Consider the following 24,091-nt stretch of genomic DNA (forward strand, 5'->3'; position numbering starts at 1 on the left):
CAGCAGCTTATCCCCAAACTTACAGAAACTCATGTGCTGAGCTGACCCATCACTGCCATCAACTGTACTCCATCGGAAAACATTCTGATAGCAATGCAGCTGAAGGCTGGAAAATAGACTGGGGAGAAGCCGGGGTTTGGAAGCAAATTACACACAGTTCTACAGGAATAAAGATTAATCACCTAATAAAGCGATTTGCAAACTTTCAAAACTTTCTGTGCTGGACAAAATTATAAGTCAAGAAAGTTTACTCTCAGACAGAGACCTCCCATAGCAGTCCTCTGTGCCCCCTTCCTGCGCTCATCGCTGTGATCAGTGCAGGGAGGAATCAGGACGCTACGGAGTCTAAAGAGGAGAGCGGCCCCCTAGACCCCCAGGCACCAAATATTAAGACAGGACTCATTGTACTTCCGCCTTATTTTTGTTAAGTTTATTTATTGCCTGTTTGGCCATAAAATTCTCCTTTTAATTTGTACTTTTTTCAGTATTAGGCCACGGCCCCACTATCAGTATTTGGTCAGTATTCGGTCAGTATTTTTTCTCAGGAGTGGGAGCCAAAACCAGATGAGGAACAATCAGAGAAAAGGTATAATAGAAACAAGTCACTAATTCTGGATTTATCACCCACTCCTGAGAAAAAATACTGACTGAACACTGACCAAATACTGATAGGCCACGGCCCCACTATCTTACATGTTTTCAACAAATTTCATTAAATTGTGACTTCATAAAAAAGCTGGACCTTGTGCAGACGTCCCTCCTGATTTTGTATGGTCGTATCTATTTGCACAAATTTCGAAACATTATAGCACAACAAAAATAAAAACTTTATTCTGCACAAAATTTAGGCCTCATTTTGAAGAATTTGTCGGTAAAAAAAAAGAAAGTCGACTTTAAAGAAGCAACGAATGATGAATCGGCCCCAAGTCCCTCCCTGACCTCCAGAAGGTCCTAAACGTACCCCCTTTACTTCTCTCTACCAGGAAACTAAAAAATGACTCCGACCACCAGAGACCCTAAACCGCCAAACACCTCAAAGTATAAAATTAACCTTTTTATTGCCCTAGACCAAGGATCCTAAAATTAACCCCATCATTACCCTAAGCTGCCAGGAATCCTGACATGACATTAACCCCTTCATGGTCACACAACTGTAGTAGACCCCAAGCTGTGAAAAGTTTAGATCTTGGGGGTCAAGATATTAACAAGATTGTTTCCGTTCACTGAAAGCAAGCATTACATGACTACAGCCGTACAGGGAAGCCGCTTCTTGCTTTCTCCTTCCACCACCTTTGTAGGTTCCCGTCATCATCTTGTAGCCTTTAGCGCTCACCGGGATTAACAAGCAAAGTAAAGGGGCTCCGGTGCTAAAGCGAGACCACCCACATGACAGCCCGCATGCACACCCTTGGATTTAATCACCGTCCTCCTCATCTGGTTTCCATTCACTTTAATGTATTGTACAATAATAATATTCTACTTCTTTCTTGGATGAAGTGAAAAAGTATCGATATTCCATCAAGCATTTGGTGCCAGTTCATGGCTGGGGTCACATTCTGGGCACAGTGGTCGTGCGCCAGGTCCGTATTCTGGTTGGTATACACATACACTAATATTTTTGCCCCCCCAACCCACTCCTCGTCTCTAACATGCCATTATCGCCCTCTAGTGGCACAATCCTGGAATGACAGGATTAGGGGGTCTCAGCTGTTGATTGGACTCCTGATCAGAAGGGGGATGTGTATTTTCAGGATGCAGTCCCTGGAGGAGGACGAGTGCGGAGATGGCGCTGGGAAGTACTGGCTCCTTTATAGAGCAATGTGGGAAAGTGTAGGGGGGACGTGAGACAGAGCAGACCCCGCAAGGAATGCAGGGAGGATCCGCTCTAGTTTAACCCTTCCAATGCTCAACCAAAGTCGTCATGAAACTGTGAAATGGTGTTATATTGATGTTTAGTACATAACATAAGTATGTGCCCCCCCCCCCCCCCCCCCCAACATCCTCCTCCAGGAGCTTTTCTGACCTCCCTTCCTTCATCCATGGACATTAATATGGAGTCGCCCCTCTGCAGATAAAAAGGCTCCCCCTCTTCTGGGAAGGATTTTGGAGGAGTCTGTGGGAATTTTTGCCCCTACATCCAGATGTTGGGGGCAGGCCGGGCTCGCAGTCTCCATTATAGGTGTTGTATGGGGCAGAGGGTTTGGGCTCTGTCATATTCCCCTCCATGTCTGTATGGAGCTTGTGGACAGTCATGGGGAACAGATAAGGGTCTTCCCCAAACTGTTCCCACAAAGCTAAAGATACAATTGTCCACAAGAAATAAGATTTTCCTAATGGTCCACGGCCGCCCCCTGATAACAGACCATAGCATCATCCTCCTCCACCATCTGTACAGGGGGCACAATGCAGTCAGGGGGTAACGTCCTCCTGGAATCACCAAACCCAGACTCCTCCATCAGACGCAGCTAGAGAAGTGCGATCCGTCACTGCACAGAACACGTCTCCTCCACAGTCCAGTGGTGGCGGCTTTACACCACTCCATCCGACGCTCAGCATTGTGCTTGGTGATGTACGGCTGCAGGCAGCTGCTCGGCCATGAAGCTCCCGACGGGGGCACAGTGTTTGTGCTGATGTTATACACCAGGGGTCAAATGTGACTGAATGAAAAACTAGAATTCATTGATTAAGGCAGGTCCCAATCCTTTACCCCATACAGTGTATGTATCGGGGGACACTTATGCTCCATTAAATGCAGAGATTACCCAGACTGTTATTACTTATATACGGTAACATCTTCGCCGGTATAACTGATACATTGTGAGAATATTCCTAGAAAACAATTCAGTGTTTTATGTTAATAAAGCCGAATGCTAAAAACAATGAAAAGTTCTGCAACTTCTAATATTCTCTGTGCTTCCTCTGCTTGCTGTCAGTGATGGGGAACATTCACCGTTACATCCAGAGGCTACAAATCCCCATCGTTATCGAATGAGATTCATCAGGAAAGAATAGTCTGCAGCTCGCAGAGCATTGTCCAAACTGGATACAACTGACAGCAACCGCTCAGCTCTGAGAAGCATTAGGTCTGTCCTGGACGGATACAATGTTTCTATTCATTTAAAGCAATCAGAGATCTTAGAGATACTGAAGAATTGATATACAAAGTACATTAAGTTGAAGAGCTATGAACTTGTATCCCATAGTGTGGTGGTCTTCCAACTGTTGAGAACTACAACTCCCATCAGAGCATTAAAGCAAGCAGAGCGAGTACCGAGTACCATACATTTATTTACATCTATTGTATTTATACACAAATAAAAATGCTCTATTTAGATAATTTTGCTCCTTTCTTTACACATCACTATACAAAGCCCTGATACCCGTACACGGACCCCCGCCCTCCCTCTCCCATTATGGGGCTTCATGCAACCCGTGTCCCCCCTAGGAATCGCAACGCTGCCGGCATCCGCTGTGCTCGCCGGGACCTGCAGCCGTGTAAGCGCTCGAGCGTCCCATCCCCTACTCTACTCACATTTCTATCCAATCCTTCCGTATGCTAATTCTACACAGGGGTCGTTTTGGGTCAGAGCCCCTCCCTCTTAGAGGTAAAGACCATCTGCCAAGTCACAACGTAATTCACCGTCATGATGTCACTGCTGTGACATCACTGCTATGACATCACTTTCCCTCTAAGCATAGTTCTCGTTAATTTGCAGCGTATATACATGGTGGCGCGGTGTTACAGATCCTCCTCCTTCTGCTTCTCCCGTCAGGCAGGTATATTCCGTGGAGGTCGGAAGAGGCCGGTGGGTTTTCTTAGTATTTTGGTACTTTGGTGTAATCTTCGTTTTGGATGTTCCGGCAGAGACATATGGACAGGACGAGTCCTATTAACTGCAGAGGAGAAAGAAATGGTGTAAGAGACCAGGCGGCGGACATTAGAATAAGCTCAAGGAGACGAACGGATCCATTCTAAATAACATTCAGACTGAATTTTTGGCGCGAATGCAAAATTTTTCAAGATTATAGAAGGCCAGAAAGGGGTTAAAAAAATTAATAAACTCTTATAACGTGAACACAGCAAAAAAAAAAAAAAAGCAGCCGGACGCCATTTTTTTGGGGATCATAGAGGGCAGGGAGGGGGTTAAAAAAAAATAAAAAATATTATATATATATATATATATATAATTATACACTCGCCTCTCCTCGACCACCGCAGGTCCTCCCATCACCTCTCCTGTCTTAATTCCGCATCTTGGGCCGGGTCTTCTGTTCTCTGGGCATCATGACGTCACACAGCACAGCGCCACGTACATAACCGACAAGCATCGTGCACCGCCATGATGCCCAGGGAATAGAAGAGGCGGTCGGAGGACCTGAGGTGGCGGGGACAGGAACAGGGAGGGCAGAGGAAAGAGTATAAAAAAAAAATTGTTTTGGTTTAATGTTTTTTAACCCCATCCTGGCAGATTCAATTTGCATCAAATTTATGTATATTGAATTTTGGGAGATTTGCACAATGATAAATTCAGCTCTGCTACATCGGCATGCGTGTCTACAGAACTATCACCCCAATCCTCCGCCATACATTAGTCTTACCTCTGTAACGCCGACTCCAACGCACACGCCCAAGATAATCCCCAGATTGTCCTGCAGCCAGCTCTCCACTTGTTTCACACAGCCCTGAAACACAATGGCGGCATTTAGAAACTGGGAGCGGCGGAGACCTACTTCATCAGAGGAGAACAATGCCTGGCACATCCACGCCTCAAGTCGTACAGTTATATTACCAAAATGGAGCAGCCCTTTAAGTCCTAACAGTGATCATCAGGTTCCCCTTACAATGGAGTGGAAATTTTCGACAATGTGTTTAAACAAATTTGTACATAAACTGTCGCACACCATTGAGTTTTATAAAAAAAAAAAATTTGCATCATTTTGCAAACAAGTTAACTGAGAGTCCATCAGTGAGCTCATTCTGATGGCGAGATTTAGATTCTTCTCTTTTACTCTGAGATCCTCTCAGCTGTTTTATGACCACATCAAAAGTGAAGCTAAACTTTCCTGTGGTCATAAATCAGCAGAGATAAGCAAAGAAAAAGACAGATAAAAAGAATTACAAGCTCGCTGATGGATCCTCAACGAAATCATTTTGCAGCGAGAAAATGATGGTGACAGGCTATAGGAGACAAATCTTATATGAAACCCAACTGCAAGAATGTCCATATCCTATAAATTGCACAACGTTGTAGAAAAAAAAAAGAAAAAAAAAGCAGATTCAAAAACTCACAACTTGAAACAGATTGGCGACAGAGGAATTGCAGAAACCTTCAGATACTGTTGCGTTTTTCTGACAAGAGCAGGGATACTCGTCGGTTTTGTTGGCAAGATGATGATTTTCAGTCCAGTTCTGGTAACTGATCCAACCGCAACACTGGAGCTGCAACCAAAAAGAGCGAGAGGCGTGAGATCGGCACGAGGCGTGAGATCGGCACAAAAAGTCGCTGCTGTGCTGACAAATGTGCTATCACAATGCTTAGATAATTCATTGGGGATCAAAAAGGATTTATGAATAATTACAATGGGATATGAAAAGATTTAGAGGAGATTCCCATAAATATAGGGTGCTTATAATAAGATCTAATAGATGGGTTCCTAGGGGGCAGGTACTTAACAAGACCCTCCCCTGAGGAGCTGATAAGAGGCGGGTATAATCCAAGAGTACAGCATTAACAAGATGTCCAAATAGAAGTGAAATAGATGGCGCATTGGACACACTAAACTGCCCACAAATTACCAATGTGAATAGGGAGCACAGCCCCAAACCAAGTCCTGCCAGATGGTCAAAAATGCTAATGGGGCTCCCATGGATCTAAAGGGCTTCGTACAAAAATTTGGGGTGAGGAAGCACTTCTGAATAAGTTTCAGTAAGAAAGTAAATAAAATGTTGCCTATGGACAGCTCCTCGGGGGAGGGACTGTTGTGTCGACCCGCCCACTAGGAGCCTTCTTGTAGATATGTAAAGTTACTGGGATCCATCTTATTATTATTTATAGACTCCTTCAGACCCCAGTGGAAACCCGCTGTGCCGAGCTGGGGAAGCATCGTCCATATTTGCACCTGAATCTTACACTGCGGGGGGTAGCAAAGTCTTCAAGTCCTTCTACCCTAAGCTTGGTGGGCAAGGTAATATATACATATTTATGGGGGAACGTTTGGGGCCAGCATACTACATAACAGGATGACGCCAAATAAATGGCCACATAGGGCAGGGCATAATGTGCCTATGGCAGTAATAGGTTCTCATCATGTTTTATCCCTACTACAAGTCCGAACAGCGACCAATAAAATGTAAAGAATCCGCCATGTCATGAATTACAGGAGTTAGGGCAGTAATTATACCAGTGCGTTATAAGCGGCTATAAACCTCCCCCGTAATCACTGCTCAGTGCTCACATTGTGCTGGATGTAGTCCCACGTGGCCTCCGCGCTCGCGTTCACGGTGTCACTGGGGTTATAGTTCACTATCAGCTCATGGATGACGCCTGACATCTCAGTTTTGAGCTACAATTGAGGAAGGGAAAGAAAGAGACAAAAAAGGTAAAGAAGAGAAAAGGAAAGACATGGGGTCCTGTATGGCATCACTCCGGGCAGCGCCAAAGACACCGAGGGACATTTACTCACTCAGCCAACTACCTATGTGCAATGCAATCAACCTGAACACAACTAACCGCCTACCGAGCCGTTCAATAATTCACCCACCCACATAGTACAACTATCAAGCGCCACATCCACCACCCACATATGCAGATAACCAGCTACTAATTAATTCACCGACCCCCTAATTAGCCAGTTACCCACATATATCCTATACTTTCACACATCTACCTAATCCCATACAGTCACCCATCTACCCAACCAACCAAACCACACATCCAACCAATCAATGCTCAACTTATTGGTCCAACCACCCTTCCAACCAGCCCCCGATCCACCCATCTACCACCAACATATGCAGCTAACCATCTACCTAATAAATCCAGCCACCCATCACTTACTTATCCATAGAGCTACCCACATATACCCCCATACAACCAGCCATCTACCCAACCAACCAACTATTCCGGCCCTCAATCAATTATTGTCTTGCCTATTGGTTCAACCACCCATCACTAACTCAACCAACCACCCATGAATCTTTGAGGCCACCCCACAGTCCATCCACCAACCCTCCTCCCCCACTTTCATCCATCAGTCAACCAGCCACCATCTACCACCCACATATGCAGCTAACCAGCTACTAATTAATTCACCAACTATCCATCACCAAATTACCATAGACCTACCCACATATACAATATAATTTCATACATTTACCTAATCCCACACAACCAAACAAACCACCCAACCAACTATTCCTGCACTAAAACAATTATCCACTTACCTATTGGTCCACCCACCTATCACTATGCTAACCAACCACCCATGAATCTTTCAGGCAAACCTACAGTTCATCTACCAATTCCCCTTCCCTTTCGTTCAGCCACCATCTACCACCCATATAATGCAGCTAAGCATTTATTAATTAATCCACCCACCTATCACCTAATTATCCACAGACCTACCCACATATACCATATACTTTCACACATGTACCTAATCCCATACAACCAACCTAACCAACCAAACCACCCATCCAACCAACCACTTAGTAGTCCAACCACCGATCTACCACCGACATATAAAGCTATCTACCTAATTAATCCAGCCACCCATCACCTACTTATCCATAGAGCTACCCACACATACCCCATACTCTCACACATCTACCTCTCCCATACAACCAGCCATCTACCCAACCAACCAACCAACCCATTATCCACTTACCTTTTGGTTCTACCCATATCACTAACCCAACCACCCACCCATGAATTTTTCAGGCCACCCCACAGTCCATCCACCAACACTCCTACCCCCCTTTCATCCATCCATCAACCAGCCACCATCTACCACCCACTTATGCAGCTAACCAGCCACTAATTAATCCACCAACCATCACCAATTTATCCATAGACCTCCCCACATATACTATATACTTTCATCCATCCATCTACCTAGTCCCATCCAACCATCAACCAAACCACCCATCCAACCAACCACTAATTAGTCCAACCAGCTAACCATCTACTAAAGTAATCCAACCACCCATCATCTACTTATCCATACAGATACCCACATATACTCTCACACATCTACCAGTCCCATACAACCAGCCGTCTACCTAACCAACCAACCATTCCTGACTCAACCAATTATCCACTTGCATATTGGTCCATCCACCCATCACTAATCCAACCACCCAACATGAATCTTTCAGGCCACCCCACAGTCCAGCCACCAATCCGCAGCCCCGTCCGTCCAGCCACCAATCCGCAGCCCCGTCCGTCCAGCCACCAATCCGCAGCCCCGTCCGTCCAGCCACCAATTCACCCAAATAAATCCTAGGTGACAGTATCCGCCCTGCAGGTGGGACCATCGCTGGACCCTTGTACTTACAGAATCCCTTTGGAGGTAAATCAGGACACCGGCTGCAATCTGAGCGAGGAGAATGAGCAGCAGGAACGAGAAATACTGAAATAAGAAGAGACCATAAGGACGACCAGGATTAAAGGGAATAACTCGCAGGTCCCACTATTCCATCGTATCATTTATGGTTTATTATTTTCCTTTTTATTGCTGGTGATCAGGGGTTTCAGGCTCAGCATTCAGTACAGGAGTCATTATTTGCTTTCCATTTCAGCAATTTACATAAACACTTTGAAAAGTCAAAAAAATCTTTGGGCAAAGCAAAAATTGCACAAAAATTTAGCATTTTTTTGGAGAATTTTTTAGGCAGCTCCGCCAAAAAGGGCAAAGCTGGGCAAGACAGGAAGTGGCTACACCCGCCTGTCAGAATCTTCAAAACAGGTTTCTTGCACCTCTTAATGACTTTGCAGGTTATTCTTGTACTCCCATCATTAAGACTGAAGTGCGAAACGCCAGCATTAATGAATCGGGGACAGTTTTTTTTAGTGGCGCTGTCCCTTTAATTACTCCTCACTCCTCATATGAATGAGCAGTCTAATAAACTCACCAGTCCAAGCAGACAGCGGACTTCATTCACAGCCCCAATGCAGCCCAGGAATCCCATGATCATCGTGACGCCTCCAACCGCGATCAGGATGTACGAGCCGATCTTCAGCGAGGATGAGGAGCCATCTGAGTGCAAGAAAACAACGGAGCGTTATATGCCGGCCCTCAGTCCAGTGGTGGCGGCTTTACACCACTCCATCCGACGCTCGGCATTGTGCATGGTGATGTACAGCTGCAGGCAGCTGCACGGCCATGAAGCTCCCGGCGGGGGCGCAGTGTTTGTGCTGATACCAGAGGAGGTCTGGACTCTGCAGTTATGGGGTCAGCAGAGTGGTGGGGACTATTCAGCCCTCTGTACCTCAGCACTTGGCCCCCCACTCTGTAACATTACGGGGGTCTCCACTGCGTGGCTGAGTTGCTGCAGTTCCTTCCACTTCTCAATAATATCACTTACAGTGATTCCTATTACAGTACCGCGCTGTATCAGTGAGCTCTGCACCACCGGCCAATCTGTCACATGGTAGTAAAGGCAGACGGCATGGTGGGGGGCCGGAGGTTACGCACCGAGGGGAGCAACAGGGGGGCCAGAGGTTACGCACCGAGGGGAGCAACAGGGGGGCCGGAGGTTACGCACCGAGGGGAGCAACAGGGGGGCCGGAGGTTACGCACCGAGGGGAGCAACAGGGGGGCCAGAGGTTACGCACCGAGGGGAGCAACAGGGGGGCCAGAGGTTACGCACCGAGGGGAGCAACAGGGGGGCCAGAGGTTACGCACCGAGGGGAGCAACAGGGGGGCCAGAGGTTACGCACCGAGGGGAGCAACAGGGGGGCCAGAGGTTACGCACCGAGGGGAGCAACAGGGGGGCCAGAGGTTACGCACCGAGGGGAGCAACAGGGGGGCCAGAGGTTACGCACCGAGGGGAGCAACAGGGGGGCCAGAGGTTACGCACCGAGGGGAGCAACAGGGGGGCCAGAGGTTACGCACCGAGGGGAGCAACAGGGGGGCCAGAGGTTACGCACCGAGGGGAGCAACAGGGGGGCCAGAGGTTACGCACCGAGGGGAGCAACAGGGGGGCCAGAGGTTACGCACCGAGGGGAGCAACAGGGGGGCCAGAGGTTACGCACCGAGGGGAGCAACAGGGGGGCCAGAGGTTACGCACCGAGGGGAGCAACAGGGGGGCCAGAGGTTACGCACCGAGGGGAGCAACAGGGGGGCCAGAGGTTACGCACCGAGGGGAGCAACAGGGGGGCCAGAGGTTACGCACCGAGGGGAGCAACAGGGGGGCCAGAGGTTACGCACCGAGGGGAGCAACAGGGGGGCCAGAGGTTACGCACCGAGGGGAGCAACAGGGGGGCCAGAGGTTACGCACCGAGGGGAGCAACAGGGGGGCCAGAGGTTACGCACCGAGGGGAGCAACAGGGGGGCCAGAGGTTACGCACCGAGGGGAGCAACAGGGGGGCCAGAGGTTACGCACCGAGGGGAGCAACAGGGGGGCCAGAGGTTACGCACCGAGGGGAGCAACAGGGGGGCCAGAGGTTACGCACCGAGGGGAGCAACAGGGGGGCCAGAGGTTACGCACCGAGGGGAGCAACAGGGGGGCCAGAGGTTACGCACCGAGGGGAGCAACAGGGGGGCCGGAGGTTACGCACCGAGGGGAGCAACAGGGGGGCCGGAGGTTACGCACCGAGGGGAGCAACAGGGGGGCCGGAGGTTACGCACCGAGGGGAGCAACAGGGGGGCCGGAGGTTACGCACCGAGGGGAGCAACAGGGGGGCCGGAGGTTACGCACCGAGGGGAGCAACAGGGGGGCCGGAGGTTACGCACCGAGGGGAGCAACAGGGGGGCCGGAGGTTACGCACCGAGGGGAGCAACAGGGGGGCCAGAGGTTACGCACCGAGGGGAGCAACAGGGGGGCCAGAGGTTACGCACCGAGGGGAGCAACAGGGGGGCCAGAGGTTACGCACCGAGGGGAGCAACAGGGGGGCCAGAGGTTACGCACCGAGGGGAGCAACAGGGGGGCCAGAGGTTACGCACCGAGGGGAGCAACAGGGGGGCCAGAGGTTACGCACCGAGGGGAGCAACAGGGGGGCCAGAGGTTACGCACCGAGGGGAGCAACAGGGGGGCCAGAGGTTACGCACCGAGGGGAGCAACAGGGGGGCCAGAGGTTACGCACCGAGGGGAGCAACAGGGGGGCCAGAGGTTACGCACCGAGGGGAGCAACAGGGGGGCCAGAGGTTACGCACCGAGGGGAGCAACAGGGGGGCCAGAGGTTACGCACCGAGGGGAGCAACAGGGGGGCCAGAGGTTACGCACCGAGGGGAGCAACAGGGGGGCCAGAGGTTACGCACCGAGGGGAGCAACAGGGGGGCCAGAGGTTACGCACCGAGGGGAGCAACAGGGGGGCCAGAGGTTACGCACCGAGGGGAGCAACAGGGGGGCCAGAGGTTACACACCGAGGGGAGCAACAGGGGGGCCAGAGGTTACGCACCGAGGGGAGCAACAGGGGGGCCAGAGGTTACGCACCGAGGGGAGCAACAGGGGGGCCAGAGGTTACGCACCGAGGGGAGCAACAGGGGGGCCAGAGGTTACGCACCGAGGGGAGCAACAGGGGGGCCAGAGGTTACGCACCGAGGGGAGCAACAGGGGGGCCAGAGGTTACGCACCGAGGTGAGCAACAGGGGGGCCAGAGGTTACGCACCGAGGGGAGCAACAGGGGGGCCGGAGGTTACGCATCGAGGGGAGCAACAGGGGGGCCGGAGGTTACGCACCGAGGGGAGCAACAGGGGGGCCGGAGGTTATGCACCGAGGGGAGCAACAGGGGGGCCAGACGTTATGCACCGAGGGGAGCAACAGGGGGGCCAGACGTTATGCACCTAGGGGAGCCAGACGTTATGCACCGAGGGGAGCAACAGGGGGGCCGGAGATTATGCACCGAGGGGAGCAACAGGGGGGTCGGAGGTTATGCACCGAGGGGAGCAACAGGGGGGCCAGACGTTATGCACCGAGGGGAGCCAGACGTTATGCACCGAGGGGAGCAACAGGGGGGCCGGAGATTATTCACCGAGGGGAGCAACAGGGGGGCCGGAGGTTATGCACCGAGGGGAGCAACAGGGGGGCCGGAGGTTATGCACCGAGGGGAGCAACAGGGGGGCCGGAGGTTATGCACCGAGGGGAGCAACAGGGGGGCCGGAGGTTATGCACCGAGGGGAGCAACAGGGGGGCCGGAGATTATTCACCGAGGGGAGCAACAGGGGGGCCGGAGGTTATGCACCGAGGGGAGCAACAGGGGGGCCGGAGGTTACGCACCGAGGGGAGCAACAGGGGGGCCGGAGGTTATGCACCGAGGGGAGCAACAGGGCCAGATGAAAAAGTGTAATTCAATGACCACGCCGCGTGCCCAGCACTGTTCTCCATGTGTTGCGCCTCTCAGTCAGTACAAGCAGTAACTTGTTTTCTATTCTTAAAACTGTTGACTTTTCTATTTTCCTCGTTCGTGTGACTGTCTGTGCTGTGTCAGGACGGTTTCTGACCGTCTCTTTCCATTTGCAATCTGCAGTGGAGCAGAAGCTCACAGGTCAATGATTGATAAATGGCATCCGACCAACACTTCCATCTAGCAGGGTTTTTCCCACCAATAACTTCTTGCACATTATAGCACTTTGAGCCACAATAACCCAATCTGTCAGTTCTCTTCTAGATGCAGCGCCCCTCTTGTCCACAGGTTTTAAGTGATATTGCAACTCGGCTCCATTCACGTAAAGGCCACAAATACCAAAGACAACCAGCAAACAATGGTGGCGCTGCTTCACTTCTATACATGTAGGGTATCTGATCAGCATCCATTATCAGCACAGCTCAGAGACGTTACATCTACACCCAATAGAAGTTTTACATCCAAGTACATTTTAATCACCAGTTTTCACATTTGCAAGAAAAACATAAAACATTAATGCCGGCATTTATTGCTCGTGATCTTTTCTTTTAGGCCGTAGCGATGATGGGAAAAGCTTTGTAATTATTCACTTTATGGTTTCCCTAAATGTAACACTTAGGGGACGATTCATTAAGGAATCTGACATAAGATACCTGAATAAGTTGCAATATATCTTTGCTCAACTCGGAAGTTGCTCAAAAATATTTCAACTTTTACAGGCCGGTCCCGATCAATAGGAAGACTGATGGGAGAAGAGGCTACACCTGCCGGTCCCGGCCAATAGGGAGACAGCATGGGACAGATGGGGAAAGTCTACACCTGCCAGTCCCGGCCAATAGGGAGACAGCACGGGACAGATGGGGAAAGTCTACACCTGCCAGTCCCGGCCAATAGGGAGACAGCACGGGACAGATGGGGAAAGTCTACACCTGCCGGTCCCGGCCAATAGGGAGACAGCACGGGACAGATGGGGAAAGTCTACACCTGCTTGTCATGGCCAATAGGGAGACAGCACAGGACAGATGGGGAAAGTCTACACCTGCCAGTCCCGGCCAATAGGGAGACAGCACGGGACAGATGGGGAAAGTCTACACCTGCCAGTCCTGGCCAATAGGGAGACAGCACAGGACAGATGGGGAAAGTCTACAGCTGCTTGTCCTGGCCAATAGGGAGACAGCACTGGACAGATGGGGAAAGTCTACAGCTGCTTGTCCTGGCCAATAGGGAGACAGCACAGGATGTATGGGGAAAGTCTACACCCGCCTATCAAATTCCTGAGAAGTTATGTCACTTTGGTGGCACTACTAACTCCAGAAATGCAATTCTAGGAATTTAAATCTACAAGTAGCCTCCTCCGAGATGAAGAGGACCGGACCTCTAGCGCCCTGCATTGTTCTCTTCCTGTCTGAAGAGGCTACTTGTATATTTACATTTCCAGAGGAAGTTTGCATGACCTACAGGTCCCCCTACACCAAATTGGCACTGTAGACAAGAAGAAATTTTACCCCTTTGAGACCCCGTCAGAGGCCTCTCATCCAGCCATCTAGATCTCCTGCTTTGTACTGATGAGAGGCAAAAATCTGAAACACGTGTCTGCAAATGGAGCTTCTGGTTTGGCTCATTATCCTTTGTAGTGAAGCCAGTGAGCTGAGAAAAATGGTGCTGGGGAATAGCGCCAGAGAGGAAGAAATGTGGGAAGTGCTTTGACATGCCCAGAGCACTTCAGCCTCATTTGCATGAATTAAAGCAACAATTTTATTTTTTTCAACCATGGAGCAACAGATTAAAAGATAATGTCACCCAAGCCTTTACTGATGCAGAGCCCAACATGACCAGATAAATGACTTGGTTGGATCAGTGACATATTCCTACGTCCTTCGGCCCCCTACAGCTCTCAGAATTTGGATCAGTCGTCCTGTTCTTGTGGGAGGCCATGTTTATATGTATTCAATATATTAGAAGTGCAATAATAAAGTTTTTTTGTATGTTTTCAAAGAACTTTTTTTTTTAGGTTTAGATTTTTCTGGACTTTGCAGCACAAGATCGATGCACAAACTTACGCAAGACGGCGATGAAACTGGTTTTATCCACCAGGATCCATATTCCAAACCCGAGGATCACGGCTCCAAGAATCTGCAAACAAGAAGAAGTGAGAGTTAGAGACAGTCAGCCAGGAGGACTGATCACATAGGACAATATTAAACGCAGCTCTGGATGTGACTGGAGCAGAACAGATGATGCCATTAATGTCTCCTTGCTGCATGAGACTTTCAGTGGATCTCCAACAGTGACACTCCGGCCGTTGCAGAACTATAACCCTCAGCAAGCCCTGTCAGCTGGATATGAAACATTGTTCCAGTTTTGGTACAAACTAGTGCAATGAATGACCCTCCTCCGAGGACCCAGGGATGGACCTGTGGGAAGGAGACAATCTCTTTGCAAATGTAAAAAAGGGGCAAACAAAGGTATAATCCCGGTATTCAGACCTAAGGTTTACCCAATGAGTCGAAAGTGAGTAACAATGGGGTCAGGAGTGCAAAAGTTAATGCGCCCTGCCGTACCCGGACAGACCTGTTCGGTGAGATGAGGAACGTGGAGGGAGGAACTTGCTGAATCAACACAAAAGCCTAAAGTCATGAGCACACAGGGGAGATCTCCAAAGAATGGAAGCGGCTTTGATAAGCGGCGCCATTAATCAGCGATTATAAAAGGAAGACATTAGCGGCCAATGGACCGTTCACTCGGCACTTGGAGAACAATCACCGCATCTGAGATCACAGAATCAGGAGGCAAAGATCATAAGAGGCTGCAAGGATATAGACGAGCAACTGGGGAGTATGGCCACCTGGTCAGCTCATGCAAAACTACAAGTCCCAGCATGCACTGCTCTGCAATAGTTGGTGGGGAGGAGGGACATTTTATTCCAGATCCCTATTTATTTATTACACAACCTGAACATAAATTGACATTAGTATCGAACGTCCGTTCCTTTAGATCCCAATATACCTGTAGTTTGTGTTAATAAAGCCACTAGGTGGCGCTGCTGTACTGAATCTTACAGGGATTGTGCATGTTCTCATACATCAGTATTTACTGGAACTTTACTTATGCAATGGGATATCAATCTATATAAAGTGTCAGCTCTTTGGCTCGGTGGTTGTAGGGTGTAACATTCAGGAGAACCTGTGATGATGCCCTCGACTCTGGGGCGGATGGGATGCACGGCGCCTGGTACTCTCGGATACTCATCGGCATTTTTTTTTTTTACAGTTTCCTATCTGGAGATCAGCGTCACGCGGACCCCCTGCCCTCACATGGACACCGGCTGCTCTCAGTTTTCTTGCCACATCCTTGGTGTACGGGCAGCTACCAGCCGCGTGCTGCTCTGTCTGGCGGTCACTGCCACCATATGGCGACGTGCCCAGAGGAAACCAAGCTTAGAATATCGGTCAATGTCGTAAAGTGCAATGGTGCAAGAGGGGAAATCGTAATTCTGCTTACATGAGATCGGTGTCTATAGAAGATTGTTTGTTACAATGTATCAGTGCAGGTGAAACAAATGTATTTAGCTGGGTATAATTCAGAATGTGATACTTCAGGGACCTAATGCAAGATCTGACACAGCCTCCTCCACCTACTTGTCATTTATATCGCTGCTTTCTGATACTTTTGGGGTAGGAGCCACTTAGGGCCCCTCAGGCACATCTCAGGAAATTGGCACAAACTTCCGGCTAGGACTGCACAGGCTGCAAATAGTGAATGTTTCCACCCACTCACATCAATCTTAAAAAAAAAAATGGTAGAAGAGGGCACAGATTTTAGAAACTTACAGAACTTTGTGCAAACTGCAAGTTACCCCAAGATACTTTGTCCTTTTGTACGCCAAAGAGACAGCCCTCAGGCTCACCACCGTCCTGACCGGTGCAGCGAGGCAGTTTCCAGGAATCTCTCCTTACAGCGCCAATGACTCTCGCTCATCGCTGTGCTATCGGACCCGAAGCACAGAAGGGGTTAATGCAAACGTAGGATCCCCACCCCCCCCTTCTCTGAGGAAGACAATCATAAAAAGATGCATTCCCTAAATTCCCAGGATGGGTCCAGCTGTCCTTTAAGAAGTACAGTTGGGGGGCAGCGACTTCACATCTAACAGCCCCCCACCTCATCCCGCAGACTCCGCTGCTCCGCACAGCCAGCAGAGCACTCCGATCCCACAGCTGCTCCATGTCCGTGCGGCAGGAATGTCTAAACAGCTGCACGCGGAGCCGCGCTTAACCCTTACAGCGGCTCACGTTCATATACAGGATGCGACTGTCCAGTTGTTGCAAAACACTCGCTGATAGACTTTGGCCTGGAATCATTATTGTGTTTGCAACTTTTTTTTTTTTTTACTCTAGTTTTTAATGTTTTGTTTTTTCTTTTTTTTGTGCCAAATTCTACTTTTGATTTGAGTCTTTATTCTCTCTGTGTTCACCCGTCGTCGTTTCTTAATGTATATCATTCTTAATTTTCCAGATTTCAGTTTCCAGTTCATCAACTGCAACTTTTTAAAAAGTTGCAAAAGTTTTGCAAAGTCCCCACTTGCCACAAAGTGTTTGGCTTTTTTTTTTTGTACAGCAGAAATTTTTTGGGAGCCAAAATGTTAAAACTTGCGAGTGCATTTAGACGGAACGTGAGACTTTGGACTACGAAAAGGGTTAAAGACAAAAAATAAAAAAGAGCATTTTTAATTCATGAACAGTCCGAGAAAAAAAAAAAAATGATGAATTTTTGTTAGGATTCATCAACAGTTTCAAGATTTCTGCTTGTCAGTGAATAGAAACATTCTTGGTTACATCAAGGAACGTAAAGTCTCAGCGCTGAGGGTTCTGGCTACAATCCGATCAGTTTTCTGAGACATTATAGTAAATGGAGGGGAGAGAAGGATCTATGTAAGTGATAAGGGGGATTCCTTCCCCTTTTCCACTGGCACCAAGGGGGCACATCGCTGCCAGGGAGCAGTTTGCCCACTTTTGGTTATGGCGCCCCCTATGTTTGCCCCGGCACAGCTCATTTCCTGCACAGACACAGAGATGCCACATAAACAGATTATTATTTTGCAGCGTAAAGTTTAGTAACAGGAAGTCGCAGATCAGGAGCTTAATCTCTTCCTCATTCTGTGCAGACAGATACATGGCTCCATCATCAGGAGGAAACGGCCGCAGCTTCCGACCAATTCATCCACATCATCATCAGCCATCCAGGCCGCTCACAGGTTCATAAACTGATCCGGAGCTTTACTACTAACACAACGTACTGCTCATCCTGATCCTGCTGGTGCACCAATAGAATGCTAGAACTACAGTAATTACTGGCAGACAGAACTGACAAACAGCAGGCACTTCATATAAGGAACCTATAGGAGGACGGAGGAGGAAGAAGAAGAAGGAGGAGGAGGAGTTTTCACAGTCAAGAGAAGTTTTATTAAAGCCGAGAGAAGTTAAAAATAAGTAATGAGGAAGGAATTTACAGCAAAATTACAGACAATCTGTGGGGAAAAAAAAAATCACTGTAGCAAAGTATCGGCTGTGAAAAGCGATCATCCTCTATATTCCTATCCTATCTATAGTAATAGGTCTCATGTCACTGTGTAGAAAGAGCGCCACTCTCATCCATGGGCAGAGTCTGGTATTGCAACTGAGTCCTCATTACTTGATTAAGATACATGCCAGGTACAAAAGTGGCAAAATATCTATCATTATCCAGGACGCGTCACTACCCCGGTACCCTCAAGCGCCAGTAATCCGCACCCCAAGTGCCAGCACGTCACCATCCCGCACCCCCAAGCGCCAGGACCCCACACCCCCAAGTACCACTATCCTGTACCCCCAGTGTCAGTGTCACCATCCCGCACCCTCAGTACCCCTGTGTCGTGACAGGTGCAGAGCCTATATGCCCTGTATGGCACGCGGCTCCTCACTATGAGGTTTGCTCGGACTTGTGTAATCCACAGGACGTGACTACAACATAGAAAATTAAAAAGGAATAAAGAAAACAATAGGGGAGATAAGAGCGGCTCCGATAAGGAAAAGGGAGGGAAGAGAAAAACACCCGGCTATAATACAGGGACCTCACGCGGGGTCACCCATCACATGGACCGGGGGCCACAGGGACGAAAACCCCATTGTCACATTGTGCTGAAAAACAACATTATAAGGAGGCACCCAGCGTGGAGAACGTAGGTTAACACATGTTATTGCTCTCTGCTATCAGTCATTTCAGGCCAGGGAGATGCTGCCGCTATCACATATCTGCAGGCTATCAAGCTGATCCACCCATTTCTGTGAATAATACTAGCAGGAGATGATTAAGGGTTAATGGCCCCATCGATACTTACAAAGAACAGGAGGTTAAATAGGAACAGGAAGTATTTGATCACTTTCATGCAGCCGCCACTTGCCATTTTCTCTGGGTTTTAGAACCTGGGAAGAGAAAAAAAAAAAAAACAGACATAGAAGGGTTAATAATCTTATATTTATATAACCATGTTTTGTTTTGTTTTCTGTTCACAAACATCAGGATGACAACAACCTCAGCTCTGCTATTCCGACCACTGGAGGATCAAGCAGCAGAAAGCCTACACTGCGCACTGCACTCTCCTGCGCGCCGCACTCTCCTGCGCGCCGCACTCTCCTGCGCGCCGCACTCTCCTCCTGTAAATCATTAATTCCGCATTAGGTTTGTTACCACTAATTTCCGAGGGGAGCGCATTGCTTGCGCAGTCGCACCGTCCATTATTATAGATGCCGCTATCTGTCTGTATTACACCGCACTGCAGGCTCCTATAATGTTCCAGTCCTGATCAAGTAAATAAGTGCACAGGAAAGAGTTAATTCCCTCCTGATGCTCCCAGGCCCATGGCCGTCCTATAATGGGATTATAATACAGGGCCTGTAGTGTCACCTGCAGAACGAGCCCAGACACCGCACAGCCCGGGGAACGGGCGTCACTCCCTCAACTTTTCTTTACGCCCTTATTTAACACCCAGATTTCAACAGTAACAAAAATCACTTGTAGGGTGTAAACAGGAGACTGAGCAAATGGGACACTCGCTTATGGGCAATTCCACAAAGTCTCAGAGCAACAGCAGGCGACCTAGCCTGGGCGTTCGTTACCAGCACCCTGTGATGATAACCACCAAATACATGTGGGAGCCCCCATCCCTGCGGAATACATGTGGGGCCCCCCATCGCTCTGGGATACATGTGGGGTCCCCATCCCTGCCGAATACATGTGGGGTCAAGGTTTATCATCAACAGGAACCATTTTTTGTGTGACGCTTTGCAGCCTTCGATGCCTTCACATGTGGGGTCCCCCCGTCCCTGCGGGATACAAGTGGGGTCGCCCCGTCCCTGCGGGATACAAGTGGGGTCGCCCGTCCCTGAGGGATACAAGTGGGGTCGCCCCGTCCCTGCGGGATACAAGTGGGGTCCTCGTCCCTGAGGGATACAAGTGGGGTCCTCGTCCCTGAGGGATACAAGTGGGGTCCTCGTCCCTGAGGGATACAAGTGGGGTCCTCGTCCCTGAGGGATACAAAAGTGGGGTCCTCATCCCTGCGGGATACATGTGGGGTCCCCGTCGCTGCGGGATACATGTGGGGTGGATGTTTACCAGCAGGAACCATTTGCGGTGATGGTTTGCAGCAAGGACTGGTGCGATTCAGTGATGTTCGGAGTCTCAGCACCACCCAGGACCCCCGGCCAACGCTGCAGCGGCCTCTTTGTATACAACGCTGCCAAGAGGGGGGACCTGTCCATTGTCATTAGAGGTATTGTGCCACACAGGGTCTGGAGACGGGGGAACAATGAGGCCTCTGTGTTCCCTATATAGGAGCAGCACTCCTCCTGTCCCCTGCACCGGCATTAATGACCGAGCCACGGGGGCCACCAACAAAAGCTGCACAAGAGCCCAGTCTGGCAGCTGCAGGTCCGCACTCTCCTTTAGGTCTCTGCTCCTTTATATCTATGGAAATGAACTTCACCGAGGCCTCGTTCCCAGGGGCGCAGAGACGAGCACATCACAGATGGAGAGACACAAAGCCAAATAATCTGATTGTCAGAGATAGGAGTGTATGACCGCAGGAGACCACCACTCTACCCCTATACGGGGACTGTAGGGTCAGAGGTCGCCGCCTGGTTAAACCCTACACTATTCCCAATGTCATGGTAATTTCCTCACTATTATTTCATCTCCAGCTGCATTATCTCATTCCAGAGCAGAAATCAATATGGCGGCACTCGCTCATTATCAGCAATCACAAGAATAATATGGCCACAGCTCGCCTTAGATGACCTCCGGCGATTATCAGGACCAAGAAGTCCTTGTCCCACTGGTCTTTATTGACTTAGGTCATATAGGGGGAAAGTGCCCTCACAAAAGTGCAGAAAAACTTTTCCTGGGAGAATTCATTGCTTTTCATGATTTCTTTAAAATAATACAGCGCCACCCTTGTCTACAGGTTGTTTACGGCATTACAGTTCAACCACATTTACTTTAATAAAGTTAAAGGGAATGTCCAGGATTAGAAAAGCATGGCGTGTTCTGTTAACCATAGCCTGTCACACAAATTAAAATCCCTTTAATTCAGCGTCTGATAGTTTGGAAATTGTAATGATAAAAAGACATGCAAAATAATCCAAAAAAACTAAAAAAAAAAAGGTCCTCATATACAAGTAACAAATTACCAACCCTGGTGCTAATCCACCCAGCAAAGATGAAAAATGTATTAATTCTGATGTTTACCACCAAATGGGTACCCATGGAAATTTAAGTCAAACGCTGCCCCCTGGAGACCAAATGATCATGAAAAAAAATTGTGCCAAAAGAGTAAATGATTTTAATCTATACAAATTGGAAATTCCTTTATTTCACGAGAATGAAAGCCAATGTAATCTAGTGTCATAGGACAGGTAATGTTTCGGTTGTGTGCACCCCTTTAAGAACTTGTGACCGATAAGACTGCACCCAAGAAATAAAGATTCCATAGAACATTCCTGGGAACCTCGCTCAGCACTAAACATCTAGTAATAAAACCAGAAAACTGCACTTTTCTTGGGCAAATTTACAAAAAAAAAAGAAAGATAAATACTTTGTATCTGCAGATGCCAATTTCTATAAATCACACACAGTGGAGAGGGAATTTATCAGATCTGCTGCAAAACATTTAGTGCAAAGCTAAAAAAAATAAAAGTTACTCTCCCAACTTAAAAAAAAAAGTTACTCTCCCAACTTAAAAAAAAAAGTTACTCTCCCAACTTAAAAAAAAAGTTACTCTCCCAACTTAAAAAAAAAGTTACTCTCCCAACTTAAAAAAAAAGTTACTCTCCCAACTTAAAAAAAAAGTTACTCTCCCAACTTAAAAAAAAAGTTACTCTCCCAACTTAAAAAAAAAGTTACTCTCCCAACTTAAAAAAAAAGTTACTCTCCCAACTTAAAAAAAAAGTTACTCTCCCAACTTAAAAAAAAAGTTACTCTCCCAACTCCTGAATGGTCACCTACTTATTTCCCCTCTTCTTCAGTACTGTGCCCCGCGCTCAGTGTCAAATTGGTGCTAAAGACAGACTGAGGGATGTGGATATGCTGCCTGACAACCCCATCGAAGAGAAGGTTTCATGTGCGACCAAACTGTCAGACAAAACTATTGCAACAGAGCGTTAGAAAGTAGCGCGGCGGTGCCATGACCCTGCCATTCTCCAGCATCAATCCGATTTTTCAGTGCATGTCCCTTTAACAACCAGTAATGGCATCAGGGGCAAACTGACCCATCTGTGGCCCCAAAAATCCATCTGTGGTTTAAAGGCAGAAGTCACTGGATAAAAGGAGTCAGAGCCCGTTTTAAGATTAGTTTAAGAGTCCCCCCCCCCCATAGTCAAAGCAGTGCCCCCTATAAAAGCTTAGAGACAGCTAAAAATCAACGGACGCCCTGGTGCGGGTAATTTTGGCAGAACTGATGTTTTTCAGGCAAAGTAATTGCACCTATAAAAAATTCCTGGTACAAACTCCAGCATCTGATTGTACTTTGAGGAGTCTAGAAAATAACTATTTAAAGGGCCACACGCACATTTAGATGAATGATGAGATATAATGCGACATAACATAACATTACAGTATACATTAGGAAAGCCCGTCCCACTGCAATGTAGGATCTCAGCTAAGCTGTTTGATGGACTGTCCAGAGACAAACTTGCTGACTGTTTCCAGTAAGAACCCGCAGAACTGTCTGATCAAGGCTCTCTACTTATCAGTATTAAATAGGATATATATGAATATGTAGGTCCACACTAGAGGGAGCACATACAGTACAGACCAAAAGTTTGGACACACCTTCTCATTTAAAGATTTTTTTGTATTTTCATGACTATGAAAATTGTACATTCACACTGAAGGCATCAAAACTATGAATTAACACATGTGGAATTATATACTTAACAAAAAAGTGTGAAACAACTGAAAATATGTCTTATATTCTAGGTTCTTCAAAAGTAGCCACCTTTTGCTTTGAAGACTGCTTTGCACACTCTTGGCATTCTCTTGATGAGCTTCAAGAGGTAGTCACCGGAAATGGTTTTCACTTCACAGGTGTGCCCTGTCAGGTTTAATAAGTGGGATTTCTTGCCTTATAAATGGGGTTGGGACCATCAGTTGCGTTGTGCAGAAGTCAGGTGGATACACAGCTGATAGTCCTACTGAATAGACTGTTAGAATTTGTATTATGGCAAGAAAAAAGCAGCTAAGTAAAGAAAAACAAGTGGCCATCATTACTTTAAGAAATGAAGGTCAGTCAGTGCGAAAAATTGGGAAAACTTTGAAAGTGTCCCCAAGTGCAGTTGCAAAAACCATCAAGCGCTACAAAGAAACTGGCTCACATGAGGACCGCCCCAGGAAAGGAAGACCAAGAGTCACCTCTGCTTCTGAGGATAAGTTTATCCGAGTCACCAGCCTCAGAAATCGCAGGTTAACAGCAGCTCAGATTAGAGACCTGGTCAATGCCACACAGAGTTCTAGCAGCAGACACATCTCTACAACAACTGTTAAGAGGAGACTTTGTGCAGCAGGCCTTCATGGTAAAATAGCTGCTAGGAAACCACTGCTAAGGACAGGCAACAAGCAGAAGAGACTTGTTTGGGCTAAAGAGCACAAGGAATGGACATTAGACCAGTGGAAATCTGCTTTGTTCTGATGAGTCCAAATTTGAGATCTTTGGTTCCAGCCACCGTGTCTTTGTGCGACACAGAAAATGTGAACTGATGGACTCTACATGCCTGGTTTCCACCGTGAAGCATGGAGGAGGAGGTGTGATGGTGTGGGGGTGCTTTGCTGGTGACACTGTTGAGGATTTATTCAAAATTGAAGGCATACTGAACCAGCATGGCTACCACAGCATCTTGCAGCGGCATGCTATTCCATCCGGTTTGCGTTTAGTTGGACCATCATTTATTTTTCAACAGGACAATGACCCCAAACACACCTCCAGACTGTGTAAGGGCTAT

At 48.2% G+C, this 24,091-nt stretch overlaps 1 protein-coding gene across 2 annotated transcripts in view; it reads right to left on the minus strand.

Annotated features, from left to right (window-relative positions):
• Window positions 1-803: 803 nt before the first annotated feature.
• The window catches only part of CD82 (CD82 molecule), a 43,856-nt gene continuing 20,568 nt past the window's right edge, over window positions 804-24,091 (minus strand). For both annotated transcript variants that reach the window (XM_073658161.1, XM_073658162.1), the window contains exons 2-9: window positions 18,940-19,024; window positions 14,627-14,699; window positions 9,134-9,258; window positions 8,557-8,631; window positions 6,457-6,564; window positions 5,291-5,440; window positions 4,600-4,683; window positions 804-3,894 (exon numbers count right to left, since the gene is read on the minus strand). In XM_073658161.1, coding sequence (XP_073514262.1) covers window positions 3,817-3,894; window positions 4,600-4,683; window positions 5,291-5,440; window positions 6,457-6,564; window positions 8,557-8,631; window positions 9,134-9,258; window positions 14,627-14,699; window positions 18,940-19,005 — 759 coding nt within the window. In that variant the 5' untranslated portion in view covers window positions 19,006-19,024 and the 3' untranslated portion in view covers window positions 804-3,816. The remainder of the gene's footprint in view (window positions 3,895-4,599; window positions 4,684-5,290; window positions 5,441-6,456; window positions 6,565-8,556; window positions 8,632-9,133; window positions 9,259-14,626; window positions 14,700-18,939; window positions 19,025-24,091) is intronic.

The sequence above is a fragment of the Phyllobates terribilis genome, unplaced genomic scaffold (assembly GCF_046119375.1).
Source record: "Phyllobates terribilis strain yellow unplaced genomic scaffold, ASM4611937v1 Scaffold_13__5_contigs__length_258822181, whole genome shotgun sequence".
NCBI classification, from domain to species: Eukaryota; Metazoa; Chordata; class Amphibia; order Anura; family Dendrobatidae; genus Phyllobates; species Phyllobates terribilis.